The sequence below is a fragment of the Cupressus sempervirens genome, chromosome 10 (genome assembly GCF_028749045.1).
Source record: "Cupressus sempervirens isolate cs-2001-9-10 chromosome 10, ASM2874904v1, whole genome shotgun sequence".
Lineage (NCBI taxonomy): Eukaryota > Viridiplantae > Streptophyta > Pinopsida > Cupressales > Cupressaceae > Cupressus > Cupressus sempervirens.
Genome location: NC_143127.1, coordinates 234,166,383 through 234,181,313, shown reverse-complemented (window position 1 = coordinate 234,181,313; position 14,931 = coordinate 234,166,383). Strand labels below are relative to the sequence as shown.

General features: G+C 34.9%; 1 protein-coding gene across 2 annotated transcripts in view; it reads left to right on the top strand.

The window, feature by feature from the left end:
- The window catches only part of RUS5 (root UVB sensitive protein (Protein of unknown function, DUF647)), a 165,636-nt gene that overhangs the window by 110,694 nt on the left and 40,011 nt on the right, over nt 1-14,931 (top strand). For both annotated transcript variants that reach the window (XM_089803951.1, XM_089803952.1), the window contains exons 6-8: nt 13,592-13,638; nt 13,728-13,806; nt 13,931-14,003. In XM_089803951.1, the coding sequence (XP_089660077.1) occupies nt 13,592-13,638; nt 13,728-13,806; nt 13,931-14,003 (199 nt within the window). The remainder of the gene's footprint in view (nt 1-13,591; nt 13,639-13,727; nt 13,807-13,930; nt 14,004-14,931) is intronic.

The following is a 14,931-nucleotide window of genomic DNA, read 5'->3' as shown; positions in this document are numbered from 1 at the left end:
TGATACTTGTCATGATAGAGTTCATGACATTATGATTACTTATTTGATCGACTTCATTAAGTAGTTGTACCAAAGCGTCAGAAATCAGATAACTTATTCTCTTGATAGACATCACTTATTTGACATTAGTGCACATATCAAGTGAATATCACTAAGGTAATGAAACATAAATGATTCAATCCTCCCTCACTAAGAGGGAGTGTTAAAGTTTTAGCTTTAGTCAAATTGAATTGATCTAGAGTCAATCTCTAGTGGTTATTGGTTAAACATTATTGCATTTGATTAATCATAAATTACATATATACATATATTAATTATGTCTAATGATTATTAACTCACCATAACCAATATTGATTAACATAAAGACATGTCACTTCAACATGTCTCTTCTACTCCTCTCTCTCTCTCTATATATATGTATATATATATCCATTTGGATCTACACTTGGAAGACATAGAAATATAGGTTGTTCTTAGCACATTTGTAGAGATCCTTTCCTTTAACACATAATAGATATAGTGAAATATTGAATTGTTTATGTATTTTTGTCCAGTTTGTCTCCCTACCATACGAGTTAAAGGTCAATCTGGACTAATTTAAAATTGCATATATATTTCATCTATCACATCTTGATTATTAAATTGTTGACATAATAAGTGTGTAGAACTTTATAAAGTTGTACGCGAAAATCTTCATTGTAGTTGACTTTTTTGCCGGAATAAGCAAAGGCATTGGTCTTTTGAATCATTGAAGTATTATTATTGGGCTTATATTTGAAGTCATAAAATCTATATATCTTCCTTCTTATAAGCATCAAACCAATTGTCAAGAACCATGTACAAAACATTCAATTATTTCAAGCAAGCACTCAACTTAATTTTGATTGAGTTAAAGGATTTTGCGAGCCAAAGAACTCACAAGGCTTAAATTCTCTATAGAAAAGTCTTGAACCAATCAGTTAGTGTTTGAGGTGAAGGTTTACTCGCATAGGTGTAGTGAAGCCTAAAGTGCAAGGGAATCAAGGTGATTCCAATTCATTGGCCAGAATTGATTGGTGAATCTTGTTGGAGAGTTGACAAGCTCTTGGATTTCCAATCTGTGGTTTTGGGAACCAACACCCATAACGAAGCACATGCTTTGCTACCGTCCAATGATTAGTCTTGGGAGTTGTCATAAAGTGTGACATATAGCTGACTACAAAGCTAATATCAGGTTTAGTAGCAAAGAGGTAAATGAGATTGCCTACTTGTTGCTTGTATATAATATTATCAACTAGAAGAGAAGCAGACTTGGTTGATAACTTCAGACCTTTCTCCATGGGTGTAGAGGCAGGCTTGCAACCTTGCATACAAAAGATGTTGAATAGAGCTTTGGCATATTTGTAGTAAGAAATGACTATATCGGAAGGTTGCTACCAAACCTCAACACCTAGGCAATAGTACATAAGCCCAAGCTCATTCATATCAAAAGACTGGCATAAACTCTGTTTTATTCCATGAAACAAAGCCGTTGAACTGCGATTGATGATAAAATCATCCACATAAATGACCAGAAGGATAACATGTCATTGGTAGTAGTCTTGATGTACAAATTTGAGCTTGAAGAACTCCTTTGGAGGCCTTGATCATTGAGGTATTTCTCAATTTTCATGTACCATGCCCTAGGGGCTTGCTTCAAACCATAAAGAGCTTTCACCAATCTAAGAACATGGTGTTCTTTACCAGCAAAATTGAAACAAGGAGGCTGCATCATGTAGACCTCTTCTTGTAGGTCACCATTCAGGAAAAGCACTTTTAACATCCACTTGATGGACCTTCCAGCCAAAGTGTGTTTCTATGGCTAGGACTAATTTGATAGTGCTTATCTTTGTTGTAGGAGCAAAGATCTCCTCATAATCAATACCTTCGCATTTAGAAAAACAAGCTTTGTACTTATTCAAAGTATCATCAGATTTGTATTTTATTTTGTAGACCTATTTGCAACCAATGGATTTCTTCCTTGGTGGAAGATCAAAAAGGATCCATGTGTGATTCTTCAGTAGGGTCTGGTGTTCAAATGTCATGGCTTGTTCCCACTCTAGAATTCCTTTAGCCTTAGAGCATGGTTGAGGTTCAAATACACTATAAATGTTGGCCGTGAGAGCAAAATTAACTTACTCTATAGGTTTTCTCATTTTCTAAGCAGTTCTCCCATTAATGAACTAATCATCTCGAAGATTAACAAGTGTCTTAGCCCACCACTTATGTAGGAGAGGAGAAGGACCAATATTAGTATTAGGAGATTCTCTATGATTAGGTTCTTCATCAGAAGAGTTTGGATCAAAATCAAGTGAAGTATCTGCATATCTAGGTGATCTTGCAAGAGAAGCCAAAGGTGTCTGTATAGGAATCACTAGTATAATTGGAGCTGTAGGAGATTTTGGAGCCCTCCCATCATGTGGACCTAATGGAAGATGAACTCCCAATTCATGAGACTTCATAGGCTGATCTGCTGGATCAAGAACAAGAGAAACATGCATGAATTGCCCTCGGTGCTCATCAAAGAGTACATCACCACCATACAGGAGACAAGATGTCTCAGTGTTGAGCAAGCGGTAGGCTTTGCGAAGACTATTGTATCTAGTAAGCATGAGTTTCTGACTCTTGGCATCCAAATTGTTGTGTAATGTATCTAGGATTCAAGCATAGACAAGAAAGCCATAAACCTTTAGGTAACCAATTTTGGGCTTGCAAACCAAGCCTCTTCCGAAGTCTTACCTTTGACCACTACAGTGGGTGACATGTTAAAAAGTTAAACTATAGTATTAACAACTTTGGCCCAAAACTTCTTTGGAACATGTCTCTGTTCAAGCATAGATCAAACCATCTCAGTGATTGTTTTGTTTCGATGCTTAACTGCACTGTTCTCCTGTGGTGTGTGGGGTGTGGTTAACTAGCGTTTGATGTCATGAATATTACAGAAACTAGAGACTTCATTAGAAAACCCCCTCCACCTTGCCCCTCATTATTTGACCTAAGAGCAATAATAGGTTTCCTAGACTCTTTGTTCAATTAGAGGTTTAAACTTCTAAAATACAGTAAATGCTTTTGATTTCTTTTTAAGAAAATAAACCCACTTTTTTTCTACTGAAATCATCAACAAACACAGGTGTGACCACAAGGCCGCAAATATCGGCATAAACAAGTTGAAGTACTTGAGAAGCCCGCCATGAATCACCACTTTTGATAGGTGTGTGATGTTGCTTTCCAACCTTGCATGTATCACAAACTCCAAGCTGCTGAGTCTGAATATTTGACAATTTGAGGACAAGCTCTTCTTGAGCAAGTTGAGAGAGATAATGCACACCCATACTACCGATGCCAAAGTGAACTGATAGAAGACTTCCTAGTAGCCGTATCTAAGTCCCGAGAATCACCAGAATTAGCAAGTCTACAAAGACCATGATCCTTAAGACTAACTGCAACAACAGATTGGTCTCCTTATCACTGATGGTGCATTGATGTGAATTGAATATGACATCCAACCATGAAGAGTGTCCCAGCAACTGATTGACTGAGAGTAGATTTAGTACCATCCTTGGAATGTAGTACACATCAAAGAAAATGAGATTCCTCCTAGCAGATTGAATTTGAATGTTGACTTTGTCGACAATAGTGTACTCGTCCCCTCCAAAAATAACTGAATCTGAAAATGGCTACTAGTCAGTGAACCAGTCTCTACAGTGGGTGAAATGACGAGAGGCACTTGAATCAATGTACTAGGAAAACTTCATATGATCTATAGGTCTTTTAGCTATGAAGGTGTAAAAGTCATATTCTGTCTACTTAGTGTGCTCTGCACTGTTTTCTTTTGGTTGCAAACTAGATTGCTTAGATAGGGTAGCTAAGCGTTTCTGACATTCAACCTTCATGTGACAATCCTTGTGGCAATAGTTGCATTGAATGTCCTTTTTCTTGAAGCCTTCTGATGTTGGAGCGAAGGAGTTTTGCTGTGAACGAGACTTGCCCTTTATCCTTTTGAAAAGATTTAGGAGCAAAGACTTTTTCTTGTGGAGGTGGAGCTAGAACTGCTATTGAAATGTTGTTTTCACTAATCTTGCTGAAGTAGAAGTGTGCATAGATTTGTGAACTTTAGATCAACACAAATAGAAGTGATGTTGAGAGTCTCGATAAAATTTTCATAGGACTTGGGTAAATTTTTTAGGGTGATTACCACAATGTCCCCTTCCTCCATCTTGCGTCCAATGGAAAGCAACTTATCACGGATTTCTTGAATCTTATTCAAGTGTTCTTGGAGCAATTTTCGCTCATCCATGAGAATAGAAAACAAAGTGTTCTTGAGAAAGAAGGCCTTGCTTTTTTCTGAAGTCTCATGAAGTTTCTTGACATGCTATTATATCGCAATAGATGTCTTGTCGGATGCAATTTGTGTGAGCGATCATCAACTGCAGATAATTCGAGAAGCATCACCGCCTCCCAATTATTCTGATCAAATGTATCTTGATTAGTACCATCCATAGTCAGACACTGTGCAACACCAGGAGTCCAGGACAATCTAATCAGTATTTTGATATCCAAAGAATGTTACCATTAGCTGCCTCCATGTGCCATAATTCCAACCATTGAACTTCTAATTACCCTTGAGCAATATATATCTGAAAGACGCCATAGCACATTTTTCAATTAAAAAGCATGAAAATCTGTGAATGCACATACTTCAAGGCAAAAATTTGAAAGACCCAAACGAAATGAAAAGGCACCTAGAAGAGAGCTTAAAATCCCATAAGGAATATCCTATTAGATTCTGGATCCATTGGCTTGAAAATTGAGGGACCTAGAAAAATGAATGAGAACTCAAATTGAGCTCTTGAAAACCCCTCAAGATTCTATAAATTATTTTGGATCTGGTAGAGAAATTTAGGGTTTCAAAAAAATGTACATGACTCCAAACAAGCTTAAAAAATGACGGATTTCGTAGGAAGAAATAGAAGATTCAAGGGGCTGATCTTATATTGAGGGTGTTAGAAACCCTAGACGACACCAAACATAGTAAAACTATCCACAATCTGGAGGAAAAATGCAGTAGAAAGTTGTTGCAAAAAAATTACCCACAAATATAGTTGGAAAACCCATGAACAAAGCCGAAAATCTGCAGATCATGGCCCCAGAAAAATGGCAATACAAATGCGATTTGGACTTGCACAAAAAGGACCACGAAAAAATGGAGGATGTGGTTGCATAGGCAGCTTGAAGAAGGATGCATAAACTGAACTTAAATCGACACCCTACAAAAATAAAATCCTAGACATGTTTTAAATATATCACAGCCCAAAACAGTGCACATAAAAAAATATTTTTCTAAAGTCCAGGAAAATTTTCATTCAAAATCTTTTCAAAAAAAAAAAACGAATATTTTGAGTACTTGTTTTGATGCCATTTTACGGGAAGTAATTTGCAAAATATTTGCTTGTTATCCTGCTCATTTTGAGCGAAGGCTTCAAATGCAGTTGGCTAGCTCAAGCCATGAAGGAAACGGTGGGGTTTTCAAGGGTGACAACACATCATGATTAAAATAACTCTAAATTTGGACTTCTTATTGGCAGTTGGACAAAATAAAACTACATTTAATAATTAAAGTGGATTTTGATGTCCGTTTTAAAATCTCAGCTCATCCTGAGTTGATTTGACCATAGTTTTTAATATTTTATGACATTAGCCTTTTTAAATCTATTTTCATGTTACTTTATTGAAAACTATAGTTATATTAAATTTAATTACACAAGACATTTAAAATGTACAATGCTAGGGTTTTTATCACTCATAGCATATATCAACATGCAAATACCTATTAAAAAAACCACTGCCAAAATACATATAGGTGGACTTCTATAAGAAATAACATAGTTTTATATCACTTACATTCTTTAAGTGGGGAGTTTGAACCCAAAAGCACATGTTATTGCACTTTAAAAGTGCATTAATGTATTTTTTGACTTGTGTTTAAAATACATAAAGGTGGGGAATTTGAGAGCCCAAATATAATGTTCCAAACAACCCCGAGCTGCAAATGCTTGATTGGCCATACGGATATGTTGCCTGGAAGGACGTTTTTCCCCTATGAATGCTATGGGAGTGGAGGCCGTACGGCTACCATACACCAAATCAGGAAAGATGAGGTAGAAGCCATACAAATTGAAGACCATACTGTAAATCCAAAATGCCTACTATGTGCCCAGATGCCGTACGGAATGTAGCTGGAAGGTGGCTGTATGGTATACAAGTTGACTATATAGGATTATAGTTTGTACGTATAGGTATTAGAAGGACCGTACAACATTTAGGGAAGGGCGTATGGTGGCTTTAAGCAGGCCATACGATGACTTTAGAGAGTCCGTACGATGACTATAACAAGGTTGTACGAAAGTGCAATTGATGTGATTCGGTACAGAAATGATGGGAGAGGGTTGTATGGGTGTGAGATACATAGATGGTGACTGAAACACAATATTGCTCATATACAGAAAACACCGAACGTTGGTGGAATACAAAATGGAAGTGCATAGAACAACAAATAGATCGAACCAATAGTTATTTGCAATAAGATGGTGCTCCGACTTGCTAGATCCGAGCGAAGTATTACAAGCAACAACAGAATAGGGTGAGGGTTGAATCCCACCGAAACCACATGAGCCAAATAGGGAAGGTCTCTCACTTTCGAAATGGCGACAATAGAGAATCCCCAACAGGAATTTGCAATATAGAGAAAGTATAATCCAAAGCATGCCTATAGACTTCCTACAAGCCGTGCTTAAATACCCATCGGGGAAACCTTTCCGAGGGTGTACAAAGATAGCCAATGGTGACAAACATCAAAAACAAAATAAAAATTGGTCTGAGATAAAATAAATCAATCGGCCCGTTACAAAGTTTAATTTATTATTTATTTTATAACAGGAACATTACACCAAAAGCATATGTATTTTAAACTACATGTGTTTTTGCATCTCAAAATCCCATCTATACTTATTCAGAAGAGGCATTTTGACATGTTAAATCATATGGTGGAGTTTTTGAAGTGAAATGCACATGCTTTTCTATTCTAAAATACGCATCATTATTTTTATTAACACTAGAAACTCAAAATGGTGGGGATTTTAAAGGCAAAAGCATGTGCATTTGCATTTTAAAAACATGTCTTTGCTTTCATTTGCACTATAAACTCATAAAGTGGGGATTTGGAGAGCAAAAGAACATGTTTTTTCTTATTGCAAAAACCCACTTTATTTGGGCATTTTTGAGAAAAAATGGGATTTCGCAGCAAAAATCACTCATATCTTGGTAATATTTGATGGGTTTTGCTTCCCATAGGGTCGTTTTTGCATGAAATCACCCAAGGATCATTCTTAGCTACTCAAAAGTGCAGATTAAAGAGGTTTTTTCTCATTCTACAACCCATCTAGGGCATGTTTTTGCCAAAAATTGCCTTGTGTTTGAGCATTTTCCTTTTTCAAAATTTCGAGTCTTTGGCTCAAGGTAAGATCTAAAGCATTATTTATCATTTCCAGCTTGCATACAATCCTTTTCAAGTGAATATAATGCTTTGGACACCATTTTAAATATGCATTGCATATTGTAGATTGCTTGGTCAAAACGGTTGCTAAAATGATGCCTTTTTAATCTCCAACTTCCTATACTTGGCAAGCTACAAATTTTGACTCAAATTTTGCAAAGATTGAGTCAAGATTCGATGTCTATTTAACACTCAATCTTGCAATATAGTCTAGGGCTCACCCTTGCTTTGGACCTTATGCTTCGGTGCTGGACTTTTCCTGTCTAGGAAGGACCTTTTGCCTTCCTTCGTGGCTCTCTTGCTCTCTTATTTGTTCTTTTTCCAATCACCATTTGGTGTTCTTGTTGCTAGCTGTTGTCTTCGTTGTATGCTTTTAGTCCCTTGACCATTTTGTGATGTCTTGTTGGACATTAATAAATTTATCTTATCTTATCCAAATCCGAAAATATCTTGGATTTGCTTCAGATTTTGCTTAAAGATTTAAAGAGACTTCTCTTGTTTTAGGTGGAAAGAGGTAAAATCTCTTGTGAATTTCATAGGGCAAAGTTTTATATATGTGTTCTTTCATTTTGTTGTTTATAAATCTCTTCATTTCATTTTTAGATTTGCATTTGTTTTGTATATAATATGGGCTCCTATATTCTATCTAGCTCCAAGTTGCATATGCAAGCGCTTCATCTTGCTTGCATATGCAGTTAGGATTAAAAAACCCCATTCTTGAATGAAACTACCAAGGAAGCAAGTTCATTTTGTAACATGCTTTTGCATCCAAAAAGCCTACCTACACGCTTGCACGCACTTCATTTGAGCTTGTTATATCGCTGCCATATGACTTAAAAATCATGATGGTGGTTGCTTGCACACTTGCTTATGATGAAACATAATAGTTCATTATAAGTAAATGTTATGTTGCCTATTTGTCATGTATTTTCTACATAAAGCTTGTTGTCCGCTCATGCTATTGCCCTCCAAAAACCCATTTTTGGGTTTTTCCACCACATAAGCACATATTTTGAGCTTAAACTTACATGTCTATTCATTGTCTGAAGAGTTTCTAGCTGTACTCCTTATGCAATGCTCCCAAAAATCCCCATTTTAAAGGTTTTCCCCCACTTGAAGAGTTGGTTTTATGCATGCAAAGAAGGAAGGACACTAAGCAAGCATGATCGCATAATAGAGCCTACAAGGAGGTTAAAAAATGATTATACGTATAGATTGTTTTCAAGACAAAAATGGTCGAAAAAACTCAATGAAACAATCAAGCATACATATTCATATTTCAATTCGAGATGTTTCCACTGAACTTAAGCACAACAATTGTAAAACATTGCACATCTTGTAGCAACATGAAGACCAAAAAAACAAGATGTAATAGAAGCCGTGTTTGTCAAGGGTTGGAACATTGCACATCTTGTATCAGCATGAAGATCAAAAAAGCAAGATGTAATGGAAGCCGTGTTCCTCAAGGGTCAAGGCTGCACGAATGACAACATTAACTGCCTAGGAGGAGTTGGCTAGTTGACTTTAAGAGGTAGAGGAGTTGATTTAACACGGGTTAGTTGGTAGTGTGGGAGGCACGGTTGGCTCAAAAAAGGACTGGGAGGGCATGTGAGGGTGTAGTTAAACCATTGGAAGGTTGAGTGGGTGGTAGTGGAGACTCACCTTGTTGGAGCTATGGAGGAGATAGACAAGGAGGATAAGGAGCTCTTGGAGCTAGGTAGCATTCATGATGACATCTGCTTGAGAATGGCAGATGTTAGTGGTAAGATACTTGAGGCTACAGAGTGAGCTGGGGTACGATTTAAGATCATGGTTGGCATCATCTACACCACCAACAGATCATGGTTGGCATCATCTACACCACCAATGGTACCTTCCTTACTAGGGATGCTCTCTTAGCCCCCACATCCTCCTTGATTTCTTTTGTAGTCGTGTCAGTTCCATTTTGTTGGGTTTCGTCTAGAGATGACTTTCTTTTTGGGGGTGGTAATTTTATTGGGCAATTAGTGTAATTAATGCTAGTTAGTGTTGTCAAGGGCTAGGTAGTTGGGTGACAGTTGCCGACCGTTAGCACTCACACCGCTCAACACATCTATATATGTTTATGTATTTGTCTTCGAGTGAGGTTGATGTTGTTGTTGTTGTCATGATGAAATAGAAGTATCGCCTGTGTAATTCTGATATATTGTAAGCATTGATGACATTAATGGAAATGCACATGTAATTTCTCTGTATTATATCTGTTCTATTACATTTACTTTGCATTCTCGTATGTGTTGAACTTTACCCTACAGGGTAACCAGTTAGGACTTATCTTTATTCTGGCAATCTTAGTTACTGCAATTGAGAATAAAGTCCATGATATTGTTGGTTCTAAAGGATTCTGAAGGCATTCTTCAACATTGAAATTTTCTAAATTTAAATGTCAAATGATATCAAAATCTGTTTCATGTGGCAAAAAGTTTTGTTTCTTTCTAAAATTTCACCAACAGATATTTTTAGTGACATATATTAGTACAATATTCTTACATTCCATGCATTACAATTTATTATAAATTTTGGTGTTGTTCATGATTCTAAATACCAATTTTAATTTTCCTTTAGTTTATAGAATTAGTTGGCTTCTTTTTTGTCAAATGAAAGGTAAAACAATATGGTATATATTGCAAGATTATTCTTTAATCTTAAATACATAAAATATTAATTTTTTTGTTAAAGGATCTACTTGAATTATAGTAATTCCAAAGTGATTGATCATGTTGCACTTACCCAATTTTGATAATCTTGGACTAGTTTAATTCTTTAATATCTTGCAGGATCCAAATTATGTAATTTCAAAATAAGAAATTAAAAGCAATGTATTGCTCATGAGAAGATAATGCTTATTGGGTTAAAAAATTTCACTAGACCCCTATGTTGTGTAATGTATAGTTCAAAGTATCACAAATATATCCGCAATAAGTCTACTTGTCATAATATTTTTTTGGCTCCCAAGAAGTAACACAAACTTATCAAAGATGAGTTATTGGAGAGCAGTTTCAAAATACCAGCAAGAACTTGGTAAAATATCGGCAATTTTTTTTTGTTTTATTGCGATAAATAGAAAACTTACCACCCACAGGCCTGTTATAGGCAGGGATGTGCTGGAAAAGGGAAAAACACTTTTTTTTGACTGGTAAAACAAATTTAGAGAGGAGAGAAAGGGAAAAAAGGAGAAAGAAGGTTCCATCAAGATTGGAAAAACAAATTTCATGTTCCTAATAATTTCCTAAGAAGTTTTTGACTTTTCTCCAACATTTCTTGATATCTTTTTTCTTGCCCTTAGCTATATGTTGACGATAGCGATATTTTGAACTATGGTGTCTAGCATAAACAATGAGGCTCGGAGTTGGCAAGATAAATATGGTAGCTAAGGAAGTCTAATATTAGATCATAAATTAGGTTCTCCCCATGCACTTGTAATTTCCCCATTTTTGTTGGTATCGGAATTTGAGAGATTAGCCTATTATTGAGATCCTTGTAGGCTAGTAATTGTGAATAGAAGGTCTTTTGTGGTAGTGGCTTGACTTCGGAAGGTCTTGTCTTATCCACAATTTAGTAAGCTATCAGTTGGTCTTCGTCTAGCTCAGATTAGACTTCGTTTAGGTTTAGTTTTGTGTACTTACTATTTGTCGTAGGTCAGGTGTTGATTGAGATGGACCCTTTCTATTTTTGGAAATTGCATTTGGTCACATGGAGAAATAATAGGTATGACTCTTATTGCAGACAACCTATTTAAATGATGACTATTTTGGGAGTTATTATATTTTTAGTGGCCAAATTATTATTAAATAATTAAATGGCTTATTATAAAGTTATAATTTAACTTTATAATTTCACTTAAGTTGAAGGTTGAGTTATCATTGGAAAGAGTCATTTATTAATTAGTTAAGCCAAATCAAGTGAAAGAATCTAACGGAAGCTTCTAATTAATGTTGTGTGGTGAAGCTTCTTGAGTGAAGCTACATTTTGGCAACAAAAGGGCATATGGAGGTTATAAATACAAGCCCATTTGTTGAGAAAAGCACACTTGATTTTATATTTGATTTTGTGCCTTCATGGCTTTTTCCTGGGTTTTGAATTGTATGCCCTTGCTGATGTATAAGGGTTGGAAATTCTGAGAATTGCATTTGCAATTTAGTTGCTGAGGTATAGCTAAGATTGCCTAACTTTTCTCCTGTTCATCACTGTATCTAAGAAGTGTTTTCATTCCATTGTTGAAGTATAGTGGATTTAAAATTCGCTAGATATTTTCCTTACTGTAGCATACTGTGGCCAAGGAGAATACTACTGAAAAGATTATAAGTGTGAATGTTTTTCGCTTTACTGCTGAGAGCTTATATTGGTGGTCAAATCTGATATTTGGAGGCTTCATTTTTTCATCATTGGGCTGCATCTGAGATTATTATCAGCTGGACGCCAAGCTGTGAGGATGAAGGTTGCTGGACAGGTTAATTGGCTAAGACAAACGCTATCCCAACACCTTGCATTGTCTCACATTCTGCTGGGACCTTCTGCGATCTGCAATTCATCTGGTTGTCATCCCTATCTTGGCTGCAATTTGCAGAATTGGGAGCAGTACGGATTAAGGCAGACTGTATTTGGCTTGCTTTAAGATTGTTAAAGGGTGGTATTGTGTTAAAGAGCCACCTTTGTGATATATATTGGGTTCTCCTTTCAATCCGCAAATACAAGGAATTGTGCTATGGAGAAAACCAGGTTTCATCATAGTTTTAAATTCTGAAAATTTGGTTTATGTTATTCTAACAAATATTGTCTTTTCTTCCTCTAATACAATTATGGGTAATTGCTGGAGTTGAATGGTTATATTCAGTATTTTCCATGCACTCATGATATCTATTGAAAATTAAATAAAACAAAGACATATAGAAATATTGTTCATTGACACTGGTAATTCTATTGGAGCATATTGAGTCTTTACAGTGGTATCAGAGCTTGCTTGCAAAGTGTTTGAGAAAATGTCAAACAACTAAATTATAAAAGAATTTGGTGTTTGTTGAAGTTATAATCAACTGGGGTTATTACAGCACTCTTATGTTGTTCATGGTTTAAGTTCTAAGTCTCATGCAATTTGAGATAGTGAGAGCAAATTGAAGGGCATCTGAGAGCATTCTAGTGTAACTCCTTTTGGAACCTTACACTTGTCAAAACATTTAGAGATATGCCATTGGAAAAGTATTAACCTCTGATTTAGAGGTTTTAATTTTTAATATCTTTTTCTCTCTCATGGTAAGGTTCTTATATTTTATTTGTTTGCTGCAGAATGGTGAATGGTCATTATTATCATAAATATTTAGAACGTTTTTGTTAGATATTTTATCTGTTTGAATCTGCCGACTCTAATTTGAGCTTGCTTCTATTTGCAATATTGCATAGACCATCATTCTTTTGGAATCTATTATCTCATCTACTTGACTTCCAGGTAGTGAGCAATAAGCTGAGATACTATTCAGCTTTATATCCTCATTGTATTAAAATTATTACCACTGATCTGCCGGCATTAGAAACATATAAAGAGCAGTACTGCCTGAATTTAGATTAATCGAACCTCTCTTTAGTGAAGAACATAAAATGAGGTCTTTGGTGTTAATGAATTAATTAACCACCTGATTGATTTCCCTACACAATCACTTTTAATCAAAAACATTATATTATAAAACTGATAATTTATAATCAATCCATGTAATTTGCTATGGAACATATAATTGGATTTGCTGATTTCAAATCAAGTAACAAGATCATATTATCTTTCCTAATGATCAAGTTTTATAGTTTCAATGTGTTTTCATAATGAATTTCAATATTTCACATTAGCTATAATTTGCTGGATCTCAAAAATTTCTCTTTCTAATAGTTTGTATTGCAGTGGTTTCTCCTTGTCAAATTATGTTTTCCAGCTCATTGTAGATCTTGATGTATGTATTTTTATATAGCTAAAGATTTTGTAAAATTGATAAATAGGTGGGTATCTAAGGATGGGCTTGGAGCTATTGGTCGCTTATTTATTGGTCTGTAATTAACTATTCTTCACTAACCTGAAAAATCATATTCAAAATTTTAGTTTTGAAAATTATTAATCATGTTCATCATGCCTCAGGCGGACGATTTGGAGGTCTTTTTGATGATGATCCAAAGCAATGGCGAATGTACGCGGATTTTGTTGGCAGTGCAGGCAGGTTAACTCTGCGTGATCCCTACTTCCACCCCCATTCTGCTTTAGCTTTCTTGACATAAGTTTATGTTGAATGTCCTTATTTTCTCTAAATAAAGAAACTAAAGTATTCTGTGGTTTGTTTGCAGTATTTTTGAGCTTGCAACTCCCCTAGTTCCTGGATACTTCCTACCCCTCGCCTCTCTAGGGAACCTTACAAAGGTAATGGTGTAATAGAATGGAAACTAACAACTTTTGAAGATAACTTGTATTACATAAATCTTTAAACTCTTAAGTTACTTGTTTGGGCATGGGTATCGAAACTTAGTATTGTGGACCGACTTTTTAACCTTGGGTGTATGTGTGTGTGTGTACATGTGTATTGAAAAATTTCATTGTCAATTAATCATACTCATAATTGCTAATAATTAAAAATAATTATTAACTCATAATTTGCAGAAATGGAAGTATTGATAAGTCATTATTCAATGAATTGTCAAATGCCAACACAATGACAATTACAATCAATATTTAGTAATCTTCATTAAAAGCATCAAAGTCTAACATTTTATTCAATTTCACCTAAACCACAATAAGTTACACTTCCACGAGCCACGCATTGTACAAGCCATAGTTTAAAAATTTAGTTTTGGTGATAACTTGGCTGACCTAAATTTTTTGAAACTCTTGAAACAGCAAAAACTCGGCAAAAAAATCGGCAATAAATCAGTACTTTATCGAACATTTGAAAATATACAATTTCTTAAAATATTCTTAAAAATGCATACATACACCAAATTTTTAGAAGATATAATGATATAATAAGTAACATTTATAAATATTAAATATTAAATATATTATAAACTAAACTTTATTTATAATTTTTTGTAGTTATCTAGGTACTAGTAAATATTACTAGTAACTATATATCTATAAAAATTATAAAATAGATAAAATTGATATTTATAACTACTGGCAGCGGTAACCAGTATTATACAATTTATAAATAGTATTATGAAATTAAATTAAGAATTATAATTATACCAGACTCCAATATTATATAGTAAGATCAATAATTAATTATTATAACTAATAAATAATAAATATTCATTTTAAAAATAGAAACACAAAATACTGTATTGCAAATAAA